Consider the following 24544-nt stretch of genomic DNA (forward strand, 5'->3'; position numbering starts at 1 on the left):
CAGAAAAACTAGAAATTTTAGATTTCTAAAAGCTAGAAATCAGTGTAGCTCTAACATTATAATTGTCTCATATCTATTCAAATTACAATCCTGATATTTACTACTCAGATTATTAAATCTAACAGGACAGTATATTCCCAAATAATTCTCCAAGTGAAGACAGAATTTCCAAGTTGACACGACCAGCTTTCAGTGATACCTTATTAGTGTGACCCTATCTTTAATCTACAGCCATGATAAAAGGTTCCAACATATACAAACTCAACTCAAACAGTGACTAATGACCATTAATCCCTCTATCTTCAGTAATCTGCCCCCTCCAGCCATTTATCACAATGACACTTCACTTTACACACGTCAATAAACTTTAACCAGAAAGGTGAATCAACAGAAATCTCAAAGGTATCTGAAGCTGTAAATTAAACTAGGGAGAGACACAGCCAAGAGAGGCAAATAGATCAGATTGTAATGTTTCTGATTTGCATCCACAGCTAGGTGTGGGGGATTGGAGGGACTATTCAATCACTTCGATAGGCAAACTAAGGAAAAATAAGACATTACAGAAGGAGAAGCTGGAAATGGGGAACGCCAGCCCCAGGAGTTAGTCTACGCATCCCTCCACTGTGACATACACGAGACACACCAAGTTGAAACTTCACTTTCTCTTTTCTTTAAAGGAGAAACAATTTAATAATTTTTAAAATGTACTTCAGTTGCAAATCTTCCTTGTAACTTTCAGCCAGCAAGCACAATTCATAGGCTAAAATTATTTTAGGGGTTTATTCGCTATCATTTGCTGAGTATGTGGTTTATTTATTTATTCCCCCCCCCCCCCCCCCGCCTTTTCTTACTCTGTTAACTATCTGCCTTAAGTAAAATCCCCGGTCAAAACATAAATGATAACCATAGACCACAAAAGCTCAAACTAACCTTTAAAATCGTTCCATAATTGTGCAAACTGAGTGACTCTTACCGATAAGCCCTGATGCAACTTGAAGCTCAGTATGAGAATGTGACTATAAAAATTCCGAGGTCTAGTGTGTGTGTGTGTGTGTGTGCACGCGTGTGTGTGTGTGTTTTAAAGCCTGAAATCGGATCCGTGATTGAAACCAGAATCTACCAAAAAGAAAGAAACAAAAGTTGAGTCGTGGCTCATTTCACCCATAGTAAAAAAGTTTCTTAGGGAGGGTAAAAAAAACTATTTGCAAGTGTAGATACAGTGTGTCATACAGTGTGTCCTCTCAGGTCAGAAGGTCCCCGTTTCAGCATCCTCCCAACACTGCACATGGAATTTCAGTATGATTTAATTAATCCTAAACATCCCAAATTCAGCTGTTTTCTTTCGCCAGTGAGACTTCCCAGGCAACTAACTGTCCCCTTTCCGATGCTGGCAACCGCCTGTTTCCTTCTAAACCAGAGAGGCAGTGGCTAGTTTATATCCTACCTGAAGAAGGAGTTATTTCATGAAGCTTCTTCAGCATCAAATGTAATTACAGACTTTGGTTACATAAAACAACTACTAATAACCCCTTGCGCTCGGAAGAGGAGGGGCTAGAGGAGGACTAGGTTCAGGAATCCTGGCAAGCCTGCGGGCCACAAGCTCCCAGGGCGCACATTTCCCTCCCCAGGGAAGCGGCGGGTGGCTGATACTCACTTCGGCTCATCCTGGGGGCCTAGCTCACTGCCAGCCGCTGCCTCCTCCCACCCCAGTGCTTAGACGTGCGTTTGCCCAGAGTAATCTGGGCGTGCCCTGAACTTGGCAAAAGGCCGAGATCTGCAAAGAGTCTTGAGGAGGTTCAGGGGCGGAGGGGAGGTTTTGGGGAATGGGAAAAAGAGACAACCCCAAATGCGAACTAGGAACATTTTCGCCTAAAAGTCTTGCAGGAATAGAGCCCCTCCGGCCTTAGGAGGGACGGGTAACCAAAATGCAATTCTGGGTTTGATTGTGAAAAGTGGAGAGAGGGGGAACAGGGAGGATCAAGGGTGAAGAAAGAAGACGCGGGGTTACCTGAACAGAGACATATTAATCCAAACAGGTAAAAGTGAGCAGGCTCCGCAATCATTGTCCTCGGGTGGATCCTGCATACAGTCTCATGCCAAGAGGAGAGAGTGGAAATAGGGTCCCCAAATGTATGAAGCCACACACCACACACACCACACACAAAGGCTTAATATAAGCAACGTGGGTCAATTAGCCAGGAGTTTTCAGGGCAATTACTCGTCGACCTCTCTGGACGCTTGTCAGTATCTCAGAGACTTTTGCGGAGGAAGAATTCCAAGGCTTGTCTTCTCCGGCCGCAGGGTTTCCGAGGCGGCTCAGACACTTGCAAGCACCATCCAAAGCGAACAACAAAGAGCCGAAGCAGAAGCGCAGTAGTGCCGCTTCCTGCCTCCGCGGTCGTGCCGAGCCTCCCGGCGTGCGCCCCCACAGTGTGCGGCGAGGGCAGGCGCGGCGCCGCGGCGGCAAGGCTGGGGCGTGTGAGCGGAGCGGGCAGGGCCAAAAAGTGCTGCCCCGTCTCCCCGCGAGCCCAGTCAGCAGCGGGCCAGGCGCGGCGGCGGCGACGGCAGCCCAAGTAGCAGCAGCAGCAGCTCCGGAGGACGGGCTCGGGGTGCCGGGAGTGTGCCTGGGTGACTCCGCGCGCAGGGGGCGAGCGAGGGGGCGGTGCGGCGACAGCGGCTGCCTGGGCGGGCCCTTGTTCCCATCACTTGGGGGATGCGGAGGGTACTGGAGACGGCAGCAGGAGCGCGGACCCTCGCACGTCTTCCGGGCGCCCCCAGCCCCGCGCGGCGCCCCACATCGCCCCCGGCCCCTCGCCCGCTGGGGCGCTCGCAGGCACCCCTGAACTACGCAGAAGCCCAAACTTCCTGGGGTAGCTGCTTGCACCCCTGGCTCGTGGAAGCGGTAGAGGCAGCTCCCGGCTCTCCCCGGGGCGGCGGAGAAGGGCAGGGAGGATGCTGTGCGGGTGGGAGAGACGGCCGCCGCGGCGCCCCCAGCTCCTCCCGGATCAGCGGCGTCTGAAGTTTCTGCTCTCACGCTGCCTCCGCTCCAGCTCAGTTGCTTGCGGGTTTCCCCCACAGTCCCCGCGGCTCCTGGTTTCCTCCCTCTCCTCCCCGGCCCCAGAATATTTAAAGGGGCCGCGTGGTCCTTTCTGTGCTTCACTCTACTCTCCAGGCGCGGGTCAGGCAAGTTCTGCTCCTCAGTATTTCCATCCACAAGCCAGGGGTGCCCAGTGGCGCCCTCAGGTGAGAATCCAATTGCTCAGAATCGGAAATCCAGGCGAATGAGAACCTGTCTTGTTTCTCTCGCCACCCCTAGCTCCCCTGCACCTTTCTCCAAATGGAACCTCCCAGCCAAAGACTTCAAAAATCCTCCTGGTCCAACTTAACCTCTTCCTTGCCGCTCCCCGGAGTTGGAATAAACTCTCAACTCCACTCTCACTTCTCCCCATTCCCATTAAAAAAAAAAAAGCAATTTTGAGCAACATGCCTTTAGGACAGTAGGTAAACAGAGAACTATCCAGAACATATCAGTAAATGGGCAGTCTCTTACGAACATCCTTTTAAGTTGCAGTTGTGGAAAGTCTTGTAGAAAAGATACCCAAATCATAAGGCACGGGGCTGGGCTTTGGGATCATTTCCTCATGTTTCATTTGAAACCCTCTCTTTCAACTTGATAGACTTCACACATTAGAAAGCTAACAATGGGAGGTTAAAAAAAAAAAAAAAAAAAAAAAAAGAGGGAGAGAGAGAAACAAATGCAAAGAAACATTCTTAACTAGCCGAGTTTGCAGTTAGGAGAAGCTCGTCAGCATTTCAAAACCAACAGACAGACTTTGACACCCAGTGGGCCCCCTCTGAAATCCCAACCTGCCAGTTACAGCTCTGTGACCAGGTCTGTTTTCTCTTCTCTGTTTCTGTTCTCGAGATATTTTATTGCATTAACAAAAAATACACAAAGCAAAACAAACCTGACACATCTGAAAGGCATTCATTCATTGAGTCAGTCACTTTTCTTCCTTTCTATTAAGTAAGACACAGTGGCCAGGTGCTGTGGCTCACACCTGTAATCCCAGCATTTTGGGAGGCCCGGGCCGGCAGATTACTTAAGGTCAGGAGTTCGAGACTAGCCTGACCAATATGGCGAAACCCCGTCTCTACTCAAAATTCAAAAATTAGCCGGGCGTGGTGGCGTTCGCCTGTAGCCCCAGCTACTCGGGAGGCTGAGACAGAAGAATTGCTTGAACCCAGAAGGCAAAGGTTGCAATGAGCCGACATAACGCCACTGCACTGCGACCTGGGCAACAGAGCAAGAATCTGTCTTAAATAAACAAATAAATAGACACAGTATGTAAGATACCTAACATGCCGAACGCTGAATAAATGGCAGAATTATCTACAGAGTTGTATACCATAACTTCAAAAAAATTACTTGGTGTCTAGCAGTATATATAAGAAACTACTTTCGGTGGTTGCCTCTGGAGGAGAGAACTGCACAGCAGATAGGGCAGAGAGGGAGGATTTGCTGTTTTCTACATAGTGGTGTGCTTTTCCATTTCTTTTCAGGTGAGCACATTCATTACCTAATGGAAGATTAAAATTTAAAAGTAAATTGTACATTGATGTTGGTTGCTGCTGGTGCAACCAATGACCTTAGAGCAACAGTGGAAACTCTGGTTAACAGCACCTATCTTTGAAAGTGAAAGATAGTTTAATCCTGAGAAAACTGACTATAAATTCAGTAAACAGACTGGAGATAAGAATTCAAAGACTCCAACCAAACTATTTTCCGCAGTAAAAATATGAATGGGCAGTCAAAGCTGAAAAGCATACATCAGTTTGGTCTTGCTGAAGGATATTTAGTGAGAAATGTAGAATATATCTCTTTTTTCTTGGAATAAAAAGTACTTTTAAGATAAGCTTACCTAGTAATAGAAAACAAATAAACACTAAAGTGTAGTACTTGAGAGAAAGAGAGCAAGATGGAGAGAAAATTCAAATCCTCATATCATTTGAGTGCATGTTAAATAAAGATGTCAAACTTTCACTTGGTAATGGAGATATACTTTTAAATATCATGAAGAATATGTGTCAGGATCCCTATTGCATTGTTCCCCAAAGTGGATCTCCTAGTCTCTGGAAGTTTGCTCGTATCTCTCATGATCTCTTTTGCCATTTATCTCATTGAATGCAAACCAAATTAATATCACCCTTTATTTCTCAACTTCAGTAAGCAATACCCATCCCCTGTCTTCTAGGAGATGATATTACCTAGGACAGTCATCAGTAAGTATCCTCAAGGAGCTAACTTTTGGCAGCCCCCGATGAAGACCATCATCACCAACTCATATGTGTTAGTCCTTTCTTTTTTCTGTCTCATCCAAAGTGTGTCTATTTTCTGTCAATTATATCGACAAAGATGGCATGCAAAGACAAGAACTTGTGTTCAGAAGGTATTGCGGAGCTATAAGAAGTGAAACTCAATGCACCTGAGAACTTTTGTATCTACTTCCTTTTCCTCACTTGTGCAAATAAACACTTAGTGAACATCATCTATATAAAAAAAAAAAAAAAAAAAACAGTAAATTGTGCTGTAGGGACAAAATGCAAATATAATTCCTTTCATTTAGGCTTTTAGAGCTCCTACTGTGGGGAGGTACACAGAACAGGCTTCAGGATGGAATCTGTCTGAAAAAAAATAAAAACCAAGTGCCATTGGGGTTAAAAGACATCCCAGTACATTCCTAGAGATGGATGGATCATAGCAACTTGTCACCTTTTCAGTTTTGCTCCTGAACTTTAAATTACCTGGAAGAATGCGTGAAATGCTCGTTGTGTCTGTATGAGTGCCTGTGCAAGTGTGAGTATATACATGTGGACAGGGAAGGTACTCACAGAAGATCTTCACGGAACTCTGATATGTACAGGAGAACCTTGACTCATTCCAATTTGGGTGGGAGACACAGCACAAGGAAGGAGAAAGTGTACTGACTTGTACTCAGGAACCCTTTCTGATCACTACGATCTGAATGAATTGTGGGTTCTAAATTTCCATTTAGAACCTATGAAATTCAGGATCCCCAAAATTCAGGATCTTCCCTGAGAATTCTGAAGAAACCTGAAAATATCACATTACAATAGTCCCGTGAAGAAGGACTTTTTGACAGTCAAAATTCTAGAGCAGTAATGATCTCTTGTGTTGCTCCAATGATTATATCTTTCATGGAGGTAGCCACAGGAACTCGGGGAATTACAGAACACCCAGGGTCTCTCCAAGGATTGCAGATACCACTTATTCAGATGAGTAGGAGGGAAATAGAGTTCCTAAGCTAACTATAATATAAACCAGAACATCTCTTTGCCTTATTAGCTAAAAGTTTTAGAATCAGACCGAGCCTGGGATGCAAGCCATAAGTTCCAGCAAATCTGGTGAGAAGCAGTGAGACCACATGCAGCACACACCAAGGCTGTGCTGAATACTCCGAGATCCCATCCCCCAGACTGCAACAGTCAGTTCAGTAATTCTTACATGGAATTGCTGAATAATCTGCGTGATCCTTGGTATTTAAATGGATGAACTAAGATGAATGTTTGAATAATTGAATATTTGAATATTTTCCTAAGTTTGGATATGTAAGAAAAGTCCGATCTCAGAAAGCAAGCTAAAGTGATCTGAATAAAAAGAGAGTAAATTGAGATTTGTTGGAACATCTACTGTGTTTCAAACATGTGGCCTATTTAGTTTTAGCTTTCCTGACTAAGCTGCACATGGTAGCTTCAAATGTACATAAGGTGCATTTTAACAGTATTACTTTTGTTTGTTTGCCTCTCTGCTACTTAAAACAGGTAATTATGTGTTCCAAACCAAAAATCCCAGCGAGGAGAAATTCCCAGGGTTATTCAGCTTCACTTACTTAAAGACTTCAGGCATTGTCATTGGGGCCAATTTTTTTTTTTTTTTTTTTTTTTTTTTTTTTCTTGAGAAGGAGTCTCGATCTGTCATCAGGCTTGAGTGCAGTGGTGGGATCTTGGCTCACTGCAACCTCCGCCTCCCATGTCCAAGTGATTCTCCTTGCTTCATTCTCCCAAGTAGCTAGGATTACAGGTGCCGGTCACCATACCCGGCTAATTTGTGTGTGTGTGTGTGTGTGTGTGTGTGTCTGTGTGTGTTTAGTAGAGACGGGGTTTCACTATGTTGGACAGGTTGGTCTCAAACTCCTGACCTCGTTATCCGCCCACCTCAGCCTTCCAAAGTGCTGAGATTACAGATGTGAGCCACGGCGCCTGGCCGGGGCCAATATTTTTCACACAGTATTGTGAAGATATTGTAATGGACCATCATCCTATTGGTCTCACCAGATGTTGTACTCCAGCCTCGCTATTGCTCTGTAAAGTTCATTAAGAAATATAGGGAAATTATGAGATACTCAACTTTGCGGTGGAATTACTGTGACTGTGTTTGTCTTTTAGCATTTCAGCATCTCACACACATTGTAGATGATCTAAAACCAGGTGCTATCCTGCTAAGCGCTTTTGATAGAGCCTGGGACCTCACATATTAGCAACAATGGGTCTGGCTAGGATTTACTCCTTTAATGTTAAGAGGGGGTGAGCTTTTGAAGATAAAGGAGAGGACACAGAAAAGTGGCACTAATTAAGGGCACTCTTGGGGTCCCTTACAAACATTATCTACTCTAATTTTCACCACAGTCAAGTAAGTTGATGTTATTATCCCACTTTAGAGATGATGTTGAGATTACATAATTAACTCAAAGTTAAGAGGCTCAGTAGTCAGGGAACTTATATTTGAATGCAGTTTGTTTTGAACCAAAGCACTTGAAGAAACAAAAATGAGTTCATGGTAGGATAGGCTTGGGAGACTTGGAATTCAATAGATTTAAGGATTCCCGAAAGCCTTTAATATGCAGATAAGCATTGTGTGTCCCCAAGAGAGGATAGTTATGAGAAGCCGTGTCTCTTTAATAAACATCGTTCAGTTTACAGCATTTGACTAGCATGGTAATATCTCTAATACCGAATACCCTACACCGGAAAATTAAGATCTTCAGCTTTCCTGATTAAACTGCATATGATGGTTACTTGGCAGTAAACTTGTGTTAAAATGAGCAAGGCAGTATTCCTTACTGAGAAAGACCGTACATTTAAGTAACTGCACTTCTAAGCCTTCTTCATAGAGCAGTCAGAGGGATCTTATTGAATCTGAGACAGATTATGCCTTTCCTCTGCTCTAAACCCTCCAGTGGTTTTCCTGTCTCACTTTAAGTGACAGTCCAGGTCTTTCCAGAAGTCTACGAGGCCTAACATGAGCTAGTCACTCATACTTTCCTGACATCATCTCCCCCTGCATTTACCTGTGTTTTTCTCACTTTGTTCTATCACAATGGCTTCTATGCTGTTTCTAGAATGAATTAGACAGCCTCCTGCCTCAAGGGATTTACATGTGCTCTATGTGGAGTACTCGCCTCCATAAATCTGTGAACTCTCATTCTCCCTTCTCACAGGTTTTTATGTCGTCAAACCTCAGAGAGGCTTTATCTGTCCAGGTACTTTAAAATTACATTCTCATACAATACTTGTCATGTCCCTTCCACTTGTTTAGATTTTTTTCCTTTAAAGCACTTATTCACATCTAAGATACTATACCTTTTTTTGTTTTGTTGCTACAACCTTCCTTTTAGAATGAGGCCTGGGATTCTTGATCATTTTGTTTACTTTTATAGTCCCAGCATCCAAAACAGTGCCTGGCACTGAGTAGGCATTCAGATGTTTGCTGAATGAAGGAATGAGTTTTATCTCACCGTTAATATGTATTTTTGAAAAATGCTTCTTCATTTAACTATTTCTATAGTTCTAAAATTTATTTTCGCTAATACATAGGTTAACCACTTTTCTACTTTAACTAACAGAGAACTGACAGTGAATATCACCTACGGAGCTCATGTTTCAGTGGACTCTACTAACTGCAAAATCAAAGTTCTGACTAAATAAGCACATTCTTATGCCGATCAGGTTATTCGGGACCAAAGAGATTGGGAGCACTGACTGAGTTTAAAGTGCATAACATTCACAAGAAGGAAACCTCAAGATTATCTCGTCATAAATGAGAAAACTGAAGCTTAAAGAAACCAACTTTTCCCAGAAGACTCCTTTAGTTAGTGGTTTACTCGTGACTGGAACACAATTGCTAGAAAACACTTCTTTCTACCAGAATAATCAGCAATTCTTGATCAAGATTCTCTATCTTTAACATCCTGACATCATTAGATATGGCATAGTATAATAGATATTGTATCATTATTGTATTACATGTTATGTTTCACATATAAGTTTACAAATATATTTTACATATTACTGACTCATCAGGAACTGGGAATGATATTTTTGTTGCAGTTCCAGTTTCTAATAGAATAAAAATTATAACAAGCAATATTTATATAACATTATGTGCTGTGGGTACTATTCTAAGTATTTTATGTATTCTAACTCATTTAATCTTCAGAAAAAATATTATTAGGTCAATTATTGTTATTATCTCATTTTATACATGAAGGGCAAGCATAAATTTGAACAGTGAGGGGCAAATAAAAGTTGTTGATGAAAGTAATGTAATTTTTACAGATTCAGTTCTCGCTGAAGAAAGCTATCAGTGTGTATGTTTTGGTTTTTGTGTGTAAAGATCTAGTTTCATTTTAGGATTCAATACAAGAAAGTGACTCTGAAGTATATGCATTTTTAGTTCTACTTCTATATAAAGTAAGAAGTTCAAAGCTTTTTTATTTTGTGTCCAAAATGTTCAAAGTGGATTTATGTTTCTTTTAACTCTAATGAGATGACATGAAAAAAATATATTGTACAAGTTTAAGACATTTGAAGGATATTGGGAAACATAAACACATATATATACACACATATATATGTGTTTATATACGTATATATACATATGTGTATATATACATATATATATATCTCACCATGGGATTTGCTGTCTTTTGGTTTCTTGCTTCCAGATACATCTGAAACCAAACATATACTATTCTAATCATGATTTAAAATTCTCTTAAATTGGGATCATAGTTAACAGCTGCACAGCTGAATGACACCCTCTATAGGCTTACAATTTGAACACAAACTATTTTGTAAATAATTTACATTATGTTTAATTCTGCAGATGTGTTTTACAAAACTGTTTAATGCTTTTGGTTTTTCATTGCTTTTTTAAAAAAAATCCTTCCAATAAATGTTTATAGGATTGAGGCACATATGTTGGGATTTATGTCTTATTTAGTGCCTTCATTATGTTTAGTCCCACCTGTTGTTTGTTTATTTGGAATAATATTTTACCTAGGTTTTAAGTTATTTTAATCAGTTAGACAAATTAGCTAGACAAAAAGTATGAGCAAGAAGAAAGTCTGTTTGCAGATTTCAGTTTTCTGGGCATTCATGCCTTTGGCATTTCATCTAACTCTCCATTTCCTAGTGGAAAACGGGCAAGAAGTACTATGTTCATTTAAAAAACATCTTGAAATTGTATTAGAGTTTCCTATTTAAATGTTATTTTGGGGGTCAGTAAATAAATATTCAATGTTACACTACCTTTGAAAAAAGACTATCCAAGCTTATAAGTAATAATAAAAATACTAAAGAATTCATTAAATTGTCATGTCACATATTATTTGAAAGTTATTTATTTTATAACCTATTAATCTATTTCTCTCTTATATGGCCTATGGGAAAGCTTCACGTTTGAGAAGCCAAACTGGGGCTTTGGGATTTACTAGCTGCTTGGTGTGACTGAGGACAGTGATTGTAAACACGAAAGTGCTCATTCTTGTGGGTAAATACTCAATCCAAATCCTGTAATTGTCGCTGAGAAACAGACTGCTCTTGAAAACTGATGTAGAATAGAAACCTACTGTCTTAACAACAAAGATAATTATATATTTTCCCAAGAGTTTAATCACTCCTTTCTGACATCCTGGCCACATTCCAAAAGAAATCATCCAACTTCATTATCGGAACGAAAAGCCTTTGTTGATGTGATCTAATCTCATCTTCTCAATTTCCTATCAGTACATATTCTTTAAAGCTGCTTTATTACACCTAGAAGGTAGAATTTCACTTGTAACACCATATCTTGTATCTATCTTGTTGCAGTTATGCATCATATGTGTATCTGTGAAGCAAAACAGGTGTGTGCTGGAGCCAGCGAGACAATCTTATCACCAAAACCATGATACTGAGATTATTCTCTTTACACGAAGATTTCTAAGTATTATTTTTTACTTACAATGTTTTAATTACAAAGTAGAATATCGTTTTACCAGTTTAGCATGTTAATTCTTTGCTAAAAATATTGTTAAGAGTACATATGAAAAGTCATATGGTTGATAGCCTTATATTCAGATGCTAATTGGTTCTAATAAGGTTTTCATTTTTTTCACAATATAGAAGTAACACATTTCTGGAGCATTTGGAAACTACCAGCAAAAGAAACAAAAAAATTACAGTAATTCTCTCAAATAGAATCACATATGCTGTCAACATTTTGTTGTATATCTTTTCTTTTCTCACTTTGCATGTGAAGACTTTTTTTCTTACAACATGGAATAGAAGTTTAAAAACTGTTATGAAACCTACATTTTCATTCAAAGATAGTCATAAGAATTTTTTTCCAGGACAGAAAATATTCCTTAACACTATTATTAAAAGAACAAAATAGAATCCCATCAGATGAATGTGTTAAAATACATGTAACTAGTCTCCAATTGTTAGATATTTAAGTTATTTCTAATTGCTATGAGAGTGTGCATAATCTGATTTTTTAAAGTTATATTAGAATGTTTTCTGGCTAAAGTGTTAGTAAATTTCATTTTAATTACATATATCCCATTGAAGCAATACATACTTTCCATAATTTATTAAATTACCCAATTGTTTGAAGTTGCTTTGTAGATTGCTTATTCCAATGATCTTAGAACCAACATGTGTAAGAGCAAGAAAGATCATGGATAACTACAAAAGCCATGAGACAAATATTAACACCTAAATTTGCCCTTTGTATTTAATAGAATTATTATATTTTTGTTTAAGGGATGCCTTTTGTTTTCATTATAAGTGATTAATAAATGAAAATGTTTGTTCTTCACAACTATGCTTGAAGTTCACAGGTCTTGTATTTCACACCAGAAAGTAAACTCTTTTCTTTTTGTAAGGGCAATAAATTAAGACATAAGTGCTTTTCCTAAACAGTTACCTTTGGGAAAGAAGTATAAACTGAAGCACAGTTCATTATTTCACTAAGTGTTCCTTTCAGCTGGGAGAGCATGCTGTTTAACATTTGGCTACGAAAATTATTGTCAGTGATTATGACGTGGCCATACATGAATGTACTAGTCTAAACAGGGATCAACCGATCTGTATCATGTGCATCATAGTTTATCCACTTCACATCACTTTGGCCTAACATCACCTATTTCTTGATTTTCCTTTAAATTTCACAGGTGGCTTATCACACAACAGGAGTTTGAAAGACTTAGTTATCCCCTTTCCCTGGTGCAAAATGAACCATAAAATTTAGCATAATTTTTAGAAGGGCATCATCTCTTATGCTTTACTGGTTGAAGAAGTAATATCATTATTTTTTGAGTTTAGTAATTTTGTCACTTTAACAAATCAGATATTTATCTGGAAAACCATCTGTCTTAAATAATGGTGAATATTAGTTTATATTAACTTTTACTGAAATGTGCAGAACATTTGACAAAGTCTAATTAATAAACCAGATTCTCCACTACACTACATTCTCTGATCTTGCTCCCCTTAATATTTTCCAATAATAATACCTTAAAAGGTGGTAATGCATACAGAGGTGTTTCTTTAGACATATGTATATTTCCTAGGATATCATTAAATGTGCTTTAAAGGTGGAAGCTATGTGATTAAAGTAGGAGAACACAGTTTGAAGAATTTGCCATTTGGCCCATACTTCCCCTGGGTAACTCCAATTTATCTTTTAAGTTTCAGATCAAAGTCTCTTCCTCAGAAAAGCCTACCTAGACCTGCCATTTCCAGCCTTTCCTTCCATATCAGATTTCTGTGTGATGTTGCTAGAACAACATTTACTATTTCTCCATAGCACTGATCACAAATAATTGCCGTAAAAATATATCTTTTAAGCCTGCCTCTTCTGTACGTCTTGTAAACGCCACAGTGGAAGTAATGACTTGCTTTCCAATGGTATTTTCTCTCTCCCCAAAGTACATTAAGCACTATTTTGTGTTGACAATTTTGTGTAGTATACTAAGTTTTGGAAAACACTTAGCTAGACAAAAAATATGAGCAAGAAGAAAGTCTATTTGCAGATTGCAGATGTCTGGGCATTTATGCTTTTGGCGTTTCATCTAACTATCCATTTCCTAATGGAAAACGGGCAATCGCTAAAAGGTGTACTCTATTTCAGTGTTCTCCACCAGGGGTGATTCTGCCCCCTTACCGTAATCCCTCCCCACTGACATTCTGCAATGTCCAGAGACATCTGTGATTCTCACAGCTGGGGAGGGGAGTGCAGGAGGTGGTGAGAAGGTGGTATAGGCATCTAGTGTGTTAAAGCAAGAGATACTGCTAAACATCTTCCATTGCATAGGACAGTCCCCCACTCACAACAAAGAATAAGCTTGCCCAAAATGTCAATAGTATCTAGACTGAATAACTCTGCTCTAGTTCAACTTTAATATACATTGGGGAATGTTTTGGTTTATGTAAGGATTATATAAGATGGTGGGCATGTACCTTATGATTTGGGTACAGTTAGGCTCTAAAGTTATTAGTCAAGCAATGCTGTACCTACTGCATGGGAGAGTACTGTGAATATCATATAATTCTATACAAATACTTTCAAAGCATTATTAAACGCTTATATATCTTCATAAAGAAAATACAATTACATTCTTCTAATATGTTGTTATCTTGTATAAAGAGGCATCTCTTTCCAATATGTTATTTATATTTTTGTGCTCGCTCTGTTGACCAGGCTGGAGTGCAGTGGTGCAATCTCAGTTCAATGCAGCCTTCACCCCCTGGGTTCAAGCAATTCTCTTGCCTTAGCCTCCCAAGTAGCTGGGATTACAGCCACGCACAGCCACGCACAGCTAATTTTTGTATTTTTAGTAGAGACAGGGTTTCTCCATGTTGGCCAGGCTAGTCTTGAACTCCTGACCTCAGGTGATCCACCCGCCTCTGCTTCTCAAAGTGCTGGGATTACAGGTGTGAGCCACCATGCCCGGCCTCAATACGTTATTTACTTTCATGCATACTTGAATTCGATAGGGTAATAAAGGTGATATGTGATGGTGAGGCAGAGTGCACTGTTGAATTGGCATGGACGCTTAGCTAGATATAAGCTATTGAGAGTTAATCAAAACATTTTTATGGCGATAATTACCAAATGCTACCCAAGTTTACATGATGAAATGAGAACTAACAAAATTTTGCTTTTGTGTGGATGTGGCTTTGAATGAGTATAGTAAATATAGTCTATTGACGTGTTTCAGTGTCTTGTTAGTCATTACTGAATATGTATGTGTACTTTGATATTTCCCCAGGAAAAAAAAAAAACACATGAGTAACATGTATTATTCCTCTTCCAGTGATATACAAGATAAAGGAATATCTCAGGCAACTTAGAAGTTAGTTTACTTAAACTTGCTCTTTGGAGCAGGAAAAATAAAATGTTTAGGTGCATATGTAGAATAATAATGAAGCACAATATTTATTTCTAAAATGTGTAAGTAGGTAAGAATACAAATGTCCATCTCTATCACTGACTAGCTGGGTGATGGTGGATACGTTTCTTAATATCGCTAACATCTATTCTTTCTATATTAAGTGAAGAGCATAATAGTTCTCCCCTTCTAGGAGTTTTGCAATGATTGAAACAGGTAATACACGTAAAATGCTTGTAATGGAGTAAGCAATCATCAAACATTAATTGATTATTTTTATTATGATTTCATCATGAAAAAGAAAGCTCCAGTTTAAGTTTATAGTTAGCAGTAGAAAACCGAACACTTTAAATTAATAAGGGAAGTCATATAAAGATTGCTAAAAGATTGTTCAGAAAACCATAAACACAATTTGAAACATGTCTACATACAATACTCTTCTAAATAATTCGAAGTTGATTTTATTTAGGGAGTTTGCAATTAATATAGTATTTTTAAAACCCAATGCTCTTAAACAATAGTAGGATGGACACACAAACTTATACAGGGCACGAAGCCAAAAAAATAGAAAGGAATTACTCAATGTATAGACTTAAGTGTCATGAAATGAGCTTTCTAAATGCTTACCTATTTGTGTGTAGATAAGGCTTAAGAGAGGGAAACAATAGCTTCTAGAATGAAAGAATCATAATTGTTTTAAAGCTAGGAGGTCCAGACATTCCGTGACCTTATAACAATGATATGTATTGAGTAAATTATTTTTTAATACACAATACAGGGTACAAAATATCTTCAGAACTAATTTAACTTTGAGAGAAAATATTACATTGTTGTTTAAATTAGATTTTTATCAAGATTTTCCTTCCATTGCACGTTACAGTAAATCCCCCATGCTTTTTGAGAAATATATTTCATTTGTCCATCATAAAATGATTTAAAAATGAGAAATAATATAATAAATTTAACTTGATAAATTAAGTTTACAATGGATATACTAATGGATGCTTAAAGTAAGTACCAAGGAACCATTTATTTGCAAAAACTTAAATCAGATGAGAGGTATTCTTTTAGCTCAGATAATTCACTTACTACCCTGCCACTATGAAATGGGCAACAGAATCTCTCTTTATAGAAACGTCTTTAAAAATACAAACATTTGTAGTTTTTGAAATGTTCTCTAAAGATTGGATAACATTTACCACTATGCTATTTCTTAGCTTTTTATTCATGTGCCCTTGGACTAATTTCAGATAAAGAGTTCACTATAGTTATAATAAATTATCAAAAACATAAATCAAAAACGCAAGGGGTGCACATCCACATCCACATCCTATTGAAATAGAAGTTGGTAGCAGGTCTCTAATTTATGTTCTTATCTGTTCGTAACAGAAAATCCCTCCCCTACGAGAGGTTTCCATTGGTTGTGCGTGTTTAGTGCACAATGCTCTATTGCCCTCTGCTGGCTGGAAAATGATAAATAAAAACTTCCGTTCATTAACTAGATGGGGACCTTAGAAAATTACATATGGAAAACGACACAGTTCAAAATAATAAAACAATATATTAGAGTGGTAGAACATGAAAACATTAATTTTAAAAAATATTCTCACACATTTCAAAACTCCTAAGATTTTAGTTTTTGTATTAGTTGAAAAGTCTGATTATTTTATACAAACCGAAACACTCATGACTTCAAGATAACACAATTTCATGATTTTAAAATGATAATCACAAGTCTCATAATTGTCCAGGAATTCTAGGGATTTTCCAACAAGATATGTATGATCCAAGTGTTGACACATTTGTGGAATATTTTTATAATTTTACGATGTCTCTAGTGTGTTTATTTCTTTAAAGTAATACTTCTACCTAGTTTAAAGAATATTCTTAGCATTTTTATGTAAAATTTAAAGACTTATTTACCAATTAGAGTGACTTATTTCACATATTTCATTCTCTGTGGAAGCATTCTTTATATATGCTTCACATATCACTGAGGAAAAGCCAACATTGTATAATGGTGTGTAAATTATTTAATGAAAACAAAAGTGATAGTGCCCCCAAGGAATATAAAATGCATAGAGCAATTAACCCACCTGGTTTGATTTTACACTACACACTGCTTTAATGCTTGATTACATTTATTTCAAAAACATTTCTAAAGAATATCCTTATCATCCAGGGCAGAAGATAACAGACTTTATCATTACGGTGGCCTTGCTGGTTTTTCTAAAACGCACTTGGATTAAAAGTTTAAATCAAATTTGTCATTGTTTTTCAAAATTTTGACTGGTATTCTGAATTTGTGATTTATTTTATATTTTCAATAGTTCCTCTCAGCTACAATATATATTAAAATACTCTGGTCTTCATTTCTCAAAGTGCTTTTTCTGGAACATTTTTAAAATTCGAGCCATGGTTCTTTGAAATAGGATTTTATCCCACAGTCTTGACCTTCTTATTCTACCCTCTGAATTAGTGTCTGTTACAAATCAGGAGCATAATTTTTCCCTATGGCTTCCCTGCCAAAACAACTGTCAATACTTTCAAAAATGTCGGGAGCAAATGCTGCTTTATAATTTACTCTAACTACCTCCGATCTAGATTGTATTCACATCTCAAACTTTCCAAGAATATATTTTCCGTCGAATCTTTAAATCACTTGAGGCCTTTGGTTCTCCATAAACTGAGAGGAAAAAGTTTCATCCTAGAAAATATTATTATTATAACAAACTGATGTCAACATTTTTTTACTTCCCAATTCGCAAGTGAAGTTTAAAAAGCTGCCCTTTGCCTTTACTTTTCACATTTAATCCTCAGAATTTTCACGATTTGTATCTTAAGACTCAGGAACATAGAAAAATGAGATTTACAGAGAAGAAAAGCATCTCCAAATTTACACAGGATGGCCTATTACTCAGAAGCCAGGTCTGCCTGACTTCAAGTGCATGGTCTTTTTACGACACTTTGTAGTCTCTAGGAGTGAAGAATGAAGGAGGGAAATCATTTGTATTGGAATTATAAAGTGATCATGCCCTTTGAGATAGTATTTCCAACTCTAGGAAGCTAAGGAAACAGTCTATATATAGTAAAAGATCTCTATGGTGGTATTAATTAAAATAATGTGGGAATAAAGAGGAAAAAACTAGAAGAGGTCTAAATTTCTAATAAAATAACAGATAAAGAATTTAACAATGGTATGTTATTTAATTGAATATTACAGTCGTTAAAATAATAACTGGGAGCTACTTGAAAATCTATGAGTTGCTTAGGATTTAGGATAAAATTAGCAATGCAAATCTTACATTTTATGTAATTAAAATGAAATACGTAAGTTTATAGGTACTGACACAAAAGGTGTCCTGTGTGTTATTGGGTGAAGAAAGTTGTGAAACAGTAGCATGAATTCCAGGATAACACATTAAAAAATAATACATATATCCTAGAATATGTGAGTACAATTTTGTGTATATATATCAGCTTTGTTGGTGAAACAGACAATAAAGCCAGTAATTTTTAAAGTATATATTTCTATACTATTTAAATTTTACAGCATGTGTTAATTTTACAATGATAAAATCATAAAGATGTAATATTTACAGAGTTACCAGAGTTATGCTGAAATACACCAAAATAACAATAGATGATATTTCAGTGTGAGGAATATATATTTTTGTTTTCCTAAATTTAAAGTGTTTTCAATATGTCATGTTTATTTTTATTGAAAAAATATAAAATGAGTATTATAATAATTAAAGCTGTTTTCAACATTTAAGTCAAGTGTCTTCTATTTCTTCATCTAGAGAATTTTTATGAGAAATATTGTTTTACTTTCCTGTTTTTGAAGTAGTTAGCAGACACTACTCATAAATAACTGCCTCAGATAGGTATATCACTCTTACAGATCTAACTTACTTTGTTAATTTCTATGGAAATGTTAAAGTAGAATGCTGGCTTGACTAAATTATTGACAATAGCCATTAAAAAATAATGACAGCTGGGCGAGGCAGCTCATGCCTGCAATCCCAGCACTTTGCAATCCCAGGCAGGAAGATCACTTGAGGCCAGGAGTTCAAGACCAGCCTGAGCAACATAGTGAGACCTCATTTCTACAAAACATTAAAAAAAAAAAAATTAGTGGGGCATGGTGGTGTTGAATGTTTTGAGTCCCAGCTACTCTGGAGGCTAAGATGGGAGGATCACTTGAACCTGGAAGGTTGAGGCTGCAGTGAGCCAAGACTGTGTCACTGCACTCCAAACTGGGCAACAGTACGAGAGTCTATCTCAACAACAACAACAACAACAAAGCATTAATAAGGAAAAGATTACCATACTTTTCTTTTGATTTAAAATTCCCCAATTTCCAAAAGTGGTAACTTGAAATTTAGCCTTTGTTAAACAACCCGAATACTTGTTTACTACACAAACAAAACTACCATGACCATTAAGGTGTTTAACTAAGGGACCACACAGTTTTCAAGCATCTCAAGTTATCTAGAGATGCGTCACCTTATAATTAATACTTCAAAAACCATCTCTTTTATGTATATATTAAATATCTTCTTTAAAATTGATGAGGCAACATGTTCATCTCTTTATAATATAACCACAATATTTACAAACTGCAACAAGTTTTGACATGGGTTAACAAATTAATCTAACTTAATGGGAGTTTTCTATAGAACTAGAACAAGATATCAAAGTTTATGTCCTTATACCTCACTTTCTAAATGTTTATAAACATAAAAATGTTAATCTTTTTCTCTTTTCATTTTCCTCATCTTCTCCTTCTTTTCTCTTCTTTACAAGTCTGTAAGTAATTAATCACTTATATAATCAGTATATTTTAGCTTTTATTTGGATGAATTTTGCCTTAAATAAGAAGCAAGTGATGTGAATTTATTCATCTTTTCCTTTCCACCTGATAACCACTGCTCTGGTTCTCTATGACAGGAAGAGCTAAATGTTAACTTGCCTGAATTTTAACATTGTGTCAGACAGAGTAGAATATATACCTCCTTTCACATATAAACCTCTTTTAAGTCTCATATCCAAAGAAATACTTGCTTTTGGAAGGAATCTTTATGTAGATGGTCTTACACAAATTTATTAAAATCCCAAAGACTTTATGTGACTAAAATATAAATCTGATAATGATGTCAATATGTTAATAAGAATACAAGTATAACAAAATTATCAGTTTCTTTTATTCTTCCTTTCTGCAAAAAAAGAGAGAGAGAGAGAGAGAGAGACATTGACTGGGAGTTTTATAATGACCCAAAGAAAAAAAGATCTCTGTGTGCCTCAAATCCGATATTTTAAGTTGAAGTCAGCTGTTAAGAATTACTGAATTATCCAGGGCAGAATCTGGGGTATGGCTCACATTACACTATGCTGGATATGAAAAGTTGAACACAAAAGGGGTGAAAACTTTTCAGTGATTAAAAAGGCCTGTGGGATTGAATTTTCAGATTCCAGAGCAGCACATCAAGAGAAATGTTGCAGATTCTCGAGTTCTCACAGCAAATTGTGTCTATAAATCGATGACGTGTTTCTGAGGAAACCTAACAGGATAGCTCTAAAGAGTATATATAAAATTTCTTTCAGTTCTCATGGGAATGAAAATTAAACCTCATAGATGAAAACAAATATCTAACAAAGTTGAGAAATTGATCACATCTAGATTTCAAGCAGGTTAGCAAATAGGGTGGACACACTTGGCTATTTCACATATTTTTTCATTTTTTATCCTTTGAAACAAAATTTATTGATGCTTTCAGAATTAATTTTAATTAACCAAACGTGTTTCTGAAATATTCTAGGTATTTGTTAGAATACAATGACAATCATCAAGGGCTTTTCTGTATAAATATTCCATGATTTCTTGAGTCTTATTACCTATATTTCAAATAATTCCTCTTCCATTTCATTTTTATTCTCCTCTGAACCATTTCTCCTTATAAATGTAACTGACATCTAGTGAAACATCATCAATTAGTGATAACTTAGGATACGTTGATATTGTTGATTTAACCGTGTTACCCCAAGATCAATATTAGAGATTCTGTTATTCACTCAAGTATTATTTTGTGATGTCAAAAGGAATAAATATTGATAAAACTTGTTGCAGAATTTCTATATATTACTAAGGGATTTTATGTTTACCGTGAAAATTGCTTAGAAACCATGCTGCTATATATAGTCGGCTTTTAATGTGCAAAAGTGTGTGAGGAAATGTATTTTCATGTTTAACTTCAAGAGAAATAAATATCAGAAGCAAAATCTTGGTTCTATTCTTAAAAATGTCATAAAAATTTGTGAAGTTATTCAAAGTAAATTGAACATATATATTTTTACATTACATTTTATGTTCTAATTTAGCTTTCAGTTGAAGTTTATTATGAATGGGAACTCAACATTTCTACAAATGTGTTCCTCATGATGATTAGCTACCCCTTTGGTGTTTTATTCTCGAAGAGGATAGTTCTTTTGAACACTTTACTTTGCAGAAATAAAATTAGTTATAAATTTAATTATCTCTCTATTGTCATTTCACTGTGATACAAGTAAGATTTTTTAAAAATCAGATTTAAACTCATCTGAAGCAAGAACGTGCCATATAATAGCACTTTCTTAAACTTTGCAGCTCTTAACAATTGTACGTCATGTTTCTAATAAAAAAATTGAAGGTGATATCGGCTACACATTGGAATCTAAAGCAAAGCATGGGACATGTAAACCCAAGTTTAGTAGAGTCTCATCTCTGTTGTAGTGAGTCGTGGTACAGAATTGAAACAAGAACACGTTTGGCACATGCTCCAGGAAGACTCATACTGACTGAGCTGTTGAAGGAGACTTTGAACTTATGAGCGGCATCTTAGACAGTAGAACCTCGTGGTAGTGGTGACCTCCCTACGGTTGTTGCAGAATGATGAACTTTTGTCCATCAATGATGTGGCCTAAATTTCGAATTTTGCAGACAGTTAATCCCCTGATTCTCACACTGGTATCTTTCTCTTTCACCATCAGCACAAATTAGGAAGAGTAGTTGCTGAAATCAAGACACACCCTTGATTTACAGGAATAAATGTATATAACCTGTCAATACACTTCTCACTCAAGTGGTGAAGTAAACTGCGACCTGTATACTTGTTGATTTTGTAATTTTTTCCTCATCTCGTCATTCTTTATTTTCTCATCTCACTACTATAAACTGAATGCCTACAATGATTTTAAAATTCAATAAAAATAATCTATGAAACATTAAAACTGCAAGCAAAGTCCAATTAAAACAAAAAACAAAAACCAAAAAACCTCTCCCTAACATCACATCTGGTACATTGAATTAAATTCAAATGACTTTCACAATATGACATGAGGCCATGAGTCAAATCCTACATTTCCAACTCTCAGCTCCAGACTGTAGCATTTCCTATGGCCAAGAAGAAAGACCCAGAAGCACCTGCCCAGATCAAGAGCAGAAAAGCTGTGTTCTCTAGGACCTGAATAAACACAGACAGCAGCCTCCACGCAGAGGCTGCTCCTTTCTCTCCATGCAGAAGAGAAGCATTCCTCTGTCCGCAGATAGAAAGCCAGCCTGACAGTTGTGAGTGTGTTGTGTGTGAACATCCTACCACAAGGAAGTACGATGGTTGAAGACTCATTTTTAGACAATGGCCCAGAAATAATGTACAGAAATAACTTGGGTCTGATGTTCTATATCTTTTGGTAAAGTTAAGGTGGAGAAGTTTCTAAAGAGAATTGGCTTTAATATCTATTTCAAAAAATAGAGGTAACTGCTCTGCTTAGACTAACAAAGGAGGTACTTCCTTTATTTCTTTTTATTTCTATTTATTACAGTTTATTTATTATTACAGTTTATTTCTATTTATTACAGTTGAGGAATCCAATCCTCAACTGTTTTCTGGGGAACGTATTGCCCTACAGAAAGCCCTTACATTTTCCCTTGAAATTCAGCGTTAAAGCTAAAGTGTTACGTCATTTTACAATTGAATTGTCTACTTGAGTCATCTGTGGGTCAGGAGATTAGGGAGTATTGTACTACCTTTCAGAGAAGAAAAGCTCGGCAGTAGAAATAGTCATGGCTTTAGATTCAGATGGACATGGATTTAAAATTCTGTGTTGTGGCAGAGCACTGTGGCTCATGCCTGTAATCCCAGAACTTTGGGAGGCTGAGGTGGGCAGATCATGAGGTCAGGAGTTCAGCACCATCCTGGCCAACACGATGAAACCCTGTCTCTACTAAAAATACAAAAATTAGCTGGGCATGGTTGCGCATGCCTGTAATCCCAGCTACTTGGGAGACTGAGGCAGGAGAATTGCTTGAATCTGGACCCAGGAGGCAAAGTTGCAGGTGAGCCAAGATTGAGCCACTGCACTCCAGCCTGGGCTACAGAGCAAGACTCAATCTCAAAAAAAAAAAGAAAAAGAAAAAAAAATTCTATCTTTCATTTAGGACAATGTGATCTTAGGCAATTTTCTTAGCTTCACTCTCAGTTTTCTCATCTGTAAAATGAGGACAATAATAACTTCCTTTCAAGATTGCTATAATGATGGAACGAGATACTTAATACATATAAATTATCTGATATATGGCAAATGCTCAATACACAACCATCATTACTTTGACATGATTGTCTTTCTGACCTATAGACAATTTAAGTTAGATTGATATTAATAACAAGTTACAAACAATTGGAGAAATATCAGAATTTCTTTCTGATCTAGGCTCTCAAAGGACTTCCATTTAGAAAGAGACTTCCCAAGTACACTAGGAAGTGCTAATGCTGGCAACTAAACTGTGACAAGAGATGAAGTTTCTCCTCAATCTTTCTCCATAATCTTCAGCATGTCTTGTGCTGCGCGGTATCTCTACTAGTGGGGATGTACCTCACATCAATGGTGTGCCGATCAAATGAGATAATAGCTCAAAATGTGCTTTGTCAGTTCTAACATCACAAAAAATGTTAAATCGTCATTGACTTCTTATTCATATAATTCCATGAGTCTATTATCACAAAAGTTCTATATCACATTGAATTACTCATACCGTTTCAATGAATGTAATATATAAGAGCTTATAATCTTAAAAACTAAAAAGAATAATTTACAAGAAAGAATGAAATTGACTATTCATTTAATGGGAAACACCAAAGGTCAAGTCATATCTTTATCTTCAAGTCAAAAACAAAACTCGTATTTTTGCTTCTATAACATAAGCACTCCAGTTGTTTTGACTATTACTCATATATATAACTTTTCTCCTCTTCTCTCTCATGACATTAAATATATTTCATATGTATCTGCTGTTGTTATGAGAGTGTCACTCTATACCCCTTGTTGTGGACATAAAACACCTTAACACTACACTACTACACTAGAATTTAGTTTTTCTCTTGTCATTCCAGTGGTTAACTACAATTCCTAGCTCTTGATCACCTGAATCAGTTATCTTTTTTCAACACAAAGCACAAAGCATTCAATTGCGTAATACTTCTTTTTAAACTTCAATATCTCATAACTGCTTACAAAAAAAAAAAAAAAAAATTCCAGACACTTTAGAATAGCCCAAAAGGCTACGACTCTTCAGAGCCTGACTCACTCCTTTGACTTCCCTCCTTTGACTTCCTCATGAACAATCAGGAAGAACAATCAGGTCCCAGAGTCTTAGACACCACTCCCTACCCCACCATTCCATGCTGGGGACGTGTCTTTCCTTACAGCTTCTCTCACAATTTTTCATGGAGTGGTAAACACCAGATTAAATGTCACTGCTTCCATCACTG

General features: G+C 37.1%; 1 protein-coding gene across 5 annotated transcripts in view; it reads right to left on the minus strand.

Moving 5' to 3' along the window:
• Positions 1–24544, minus strand: part of ROBO1 (roundabout guidance receptor 1) — a 1191260-nt gene that overhangs the window by 405139 nt on the left and 761577 nt on the right. For 3 of the 5 annotated variants that reach the window (XM_010368545.2, XM_010368544.2, XM_030939684.1), the window contains exon 1: positions 2009–2441. The exons of 1 other annotated variant lie outside the window; for it this stretch is intronic. In XM_010368545.2, the coding sequence (XP_010366847.1) occupies positions 2009–2063 (55 nt within the window). In that variant the 5' untranslated portion in view covers positions 2064–2441. Of the gene's footprint in view, positions 1–1654; positions 1690–2008; positions 2442–24544 lie in introns of those variants that run through there. One more of the 5 variants, XM_030939689.1, reaches the window with a different exon arrangement.

The sequence above is a fragment of the Rhinopithecus roxellana genome, chromosome 1, assembly GCF_007565055.1.
Source record: "Rhinopithecus roxellana isolate Shanxi Qingling chromosome 1, ASM756505v1, whole genome shotgun sequence".
Lineage (NCBI taxonomy): Eukaryota > Metazoa > Chordata > Mammalia > Primates > Cercopithecidae > Rhinopithecus > Rhinopithecus roxellana.